Source organism: Rutidosis leptorrhynchoides, chromosome 6 (assembly GCF_046630445.1).
Source record: "Rutidosis leptorrhynchoides isolate AG116_Rl617_1_P2 chromosome 6, CSIRO_AGI_Rlap_v1, whole genome shotgun sequence".
Classification (NCBI taxonomy): domain Eukaryota; kingdom Viridiplantae; phylum Streptophyta; class Magnoliopsida; order Asterales; family Asteraceae; genus Rutidosis; species Rutidosis leptorrhynchoides.
This window is the reverse complement of record NC_092338.1, coordinates 116,136,712-116,140,174: the sequence shown is the minus strand read 5'-3', so window position 1 is coordinate 116,140,174 and position 3,463 is coordinate 116,136,712. Positions and strand designations below refer to the sequence as shown.

At 32.6% G+C, this 3,463-nt stretch overlaps 1 protein-coding gene across 1 annotated transcript; it reads right to left on the bottom strand.

The window, feature by feature from the left end:
• Positions 1-213: 213 nt before the first annotated feature.
• Positions 214-1,757, bottom strand: LOC139856038 (delta(12) fatty acid desaturase DES8.11). The gene is made up of 2 exons (XM_071845270.1): positions 1,718-1,757; positions 214-1,606 (listed from the first exon to the last, which is right to left on the bottom strand). The coding sequence occupies exon 2, from the start codon at positions 1,584-1,586 to the stop codon at positions 453-455; it is 1,134 nt and encodes a 377-aa protein (XP_071701371.1). The 5' UTR covers positions 1,587-1,606; positions 1,718-1,757; the 3' UTR covers positions 214-452.
• Positions 1,758-3,463: the final 1,706 nt, after the last annotated feature.

Sequence of the window (3,463 nt, the reverse complement as noted above, 5' to 3'; positions counted from 1 at the left end):
GCCAGAACAATATGTCGAGACAATCTGGTTGGTAGTCTGAGGTGTAATAAATATCTATGAAGTCATATGACTAAAATACCCCTGGTAATGAAAAACGGGAATGAACAGTAAAATCGCATGCTTTAATTAATGATATGATTATTAATGATATGATTGTAATAAAATTGAAATGAGGGGACTAAATATAAATAGTATAGTACTCCATAATAATAATAATTAATAATAATAATAATAATAATAATTACTCATGATTTACGATTAATAGTTGTGAATAATCGGAGAAGAGTACAAAGCCAATATGATGACATACATATAATTTATAGTGAGTCAAGCACAATCCGTAACCTCTTTAGGGTAACTTGTTACACATAATACAAAGTTGAACGATTTATAAAACATTCAAATTCAAATTACAACCGCATTGCATGCATGCGTCCACTTGATGATGATCTTCACATTTTATGGTACCAAAATGTGCCTTTGTGTTCACTATCTTCATCTGGCTCAATGTAGATACATTCCTTAGCCTCTCTATACATCGCTTTAAAAATCGGAGTCCTATCGATCTTATAAAACTCGCCCAACACCGGCTTAATCGCATCTCTGGCCTCTTTGGCATGATAATGTGGAATGTATGAGATCAAATGATGCAAGACATGAGTGTGTGTAACATCATGAAAAACCCTATTCAAGAACCCGAAATCCCTATCGATTGTCGATAATGCCCCTCTGATCCAGTTCCATTCGGTTGAATCGTAGTGAGGTAACGAAAGATGAGTGTGGTGCAAATAAGTGATCAACACGAAAAATATATGCACACCCATAACTGGAATTATGTACATGGACATCACCCATGCGAACCCTTTTGCTGCTACGAGAAGCTTAATCGCGTAAAAAACAGCAAGTAGACCAAGATCGGAGACTAGTACTTGAATTCGTTCACGATCGGTAAAAATAGGACTTAATGGATCGAAATGGTTAGCGAATCTTCCGTATTTTTTGCCCGAAATGTTTGTTAAGAGGTATAAAGGGAACCCTAGGGTTAACCTAAACACCAAAGTGAAAACGCGCCCGGGTGGGTTGTTTAGTATCTTTGAGTAAATCTTAACTTTCGATTTTCGCTTTGGAATGTAAACCTCATCGTTATCAAGCGAATTTGTGTTCGCGTGATGGTTTCGGTGGCTATATTTCCACGAAAAATAAGGTGTAAAGAGTGCGGAATGAAGGATAAAACCAACAAAATCATCAATCCATTGATAGTCACTAAATGCATGGTGACCACATTCGTGACCGATGACCCATAACCCGGTTAGTATGCTAGCTTGACAAAACCAGTAAACGGGCCAGGCTATGTAAGTGAACGGGGCCGAAAGGAGTGGAATATAAGTGTTTGCGAGGTAATAAAAGACGTAAGTAACGATGAGGTCGTGAACGACATAGTAAGATGAGCGAATGAGAGATCGTTCGAAGCAGTGAGCAGGGATCGCTTTCTTTAAATCGCTTAGCGTGAATGGTGGATCGATCGGGACACGTTCGAGGATGTTTTTGGCTTCGGTTGATTCCGACATTCGACCACCTGCACCCATGTCGTTGATGTTTGATTTACCTGATAATAGTATATCATAATTAGTTATATAAATAAAATAAAAAAGTGCAAGTATTAGAGAGATTATGAAATAGTAGTACAAGAACATAAGGCATAAAGAATGAAGAAAACCTCAGAGAGAATTGAAGTGGTGTTTCAGTTCCAAGCTGTTGGTGATCCTCATTGGGGCTCAGTATGATCTTATTTATAGTGCAATCCCGATGGATGTTACAATCATTCAATTTCGCTACAAAGTTTTGACATTATTGTCCAACTATATAATTAATTAATAGGAGAGACTATTTAATTTGTTAACCCACGAGACTAATCTTAAGTTTATATTATATTTATATAAAATATAATAATTAACTAATTAATTTTAATTTTTGTTTCTAAAAGAATTGCAATTAATAATCCATACATAGTGCACTCTTTAACTTAGTAGGGTCATGCTCTGGTCTTTTGAGTAATAAATTCTTGTAAATCAACTAAATTCAAGTTCATATGAATGATATATGATAAAAAATAATCGAGGCTCACATAATAATGAGAAGTGATTCTCACACAATAATTTTTGATCCTTCTATACCTAATCTACTATTATATCTTAAATTATACTTAAAATAATAATATAAGTTCAACTCTCTACATAAATTTAGGAGTATAACAGTGAATTTATGAGAAAATAATGTATATCGATCAAAAAGTAGTGTGTAAGGATCACTTTCTAATATGAATGAGTTTATTTTGTTATTATATTATTATTATTATTATTATTATTATTATTATTATTATTATTATTATTATTATTATTATTATTATTATTATTATTATTATTATTATTATTATTATTATTAATTATTATTTATTATCTTTTTATTTGTAAAACTACACTTTCCAAGTTAGACGATATAATGTTGGCAATCAAAAAATTCCATACAAGCTATGACTTTGATTACGCATGATATTTATTTAAAATGTCCCATATATATAAGACCTATTCCTAGTTAAATCGTGGACAATATATGCACCTCAACTAAAAGAAGAATCTAAATACTTTGAATACACATGAAATAATACTTATTTCAACTCAGATAGACAGAAACAAAATTCTGGTAGTTTCTAAGAAACAAAGTCCTGGTAGTTCCTACAAAAAATGTTGACTATAGTGGAAAAATACTTTTTACAATAGATTTTTTAATAAATATTACTAAATAATTATTAATTAAAATATTTTACTAAAAACAAACACTAGTTGGTTTCTATACGCACCATATTGGCATGCATATATGGTGGATCAAATTCTTGCGTCATCTTAATCACCAATATTAGTATTAACGAGGATGCAGAGCGTGTTACTCGCTGCAGGGTGGTTTTGATCGGTTAACGATCGATTAACTGAACGTTAAGAAAACCGTTAATGGGTCGTTAACGATCGGTTAAATGAATAGTTAAAAAATCAGTGAACGGTCGGACAGTTAGACGTTTAAAAAATACAAATAACAAAATTAACTGTCATAAATTCAATTCATATTAATTGTCAGATGTATTAATGAAATACTTAAAATGTTATTTTATTAATCATATTGTTTAAAATTATTGTGACACCATTAACTTATGATCAATATTTATTTTGGTTAAAAAAAGTGTTGGTGCATTATAGTCCCCAGGTTCATTACGATCAAGTTGGAATGCGTAAACGTCTAATCTTCACCATGGAATGCAACCGTACGGATGCAGTATGCAACCGTACGGATACACAGTGCAACCGGACGGTTGCACACGCTGTGTATATATATAGAGAACTTTGGTTTCATGATTAGGTGAACGATCCTAGCTGCACTAAAACGTCTAAACCGATTCTCTGGTCATCTAGCA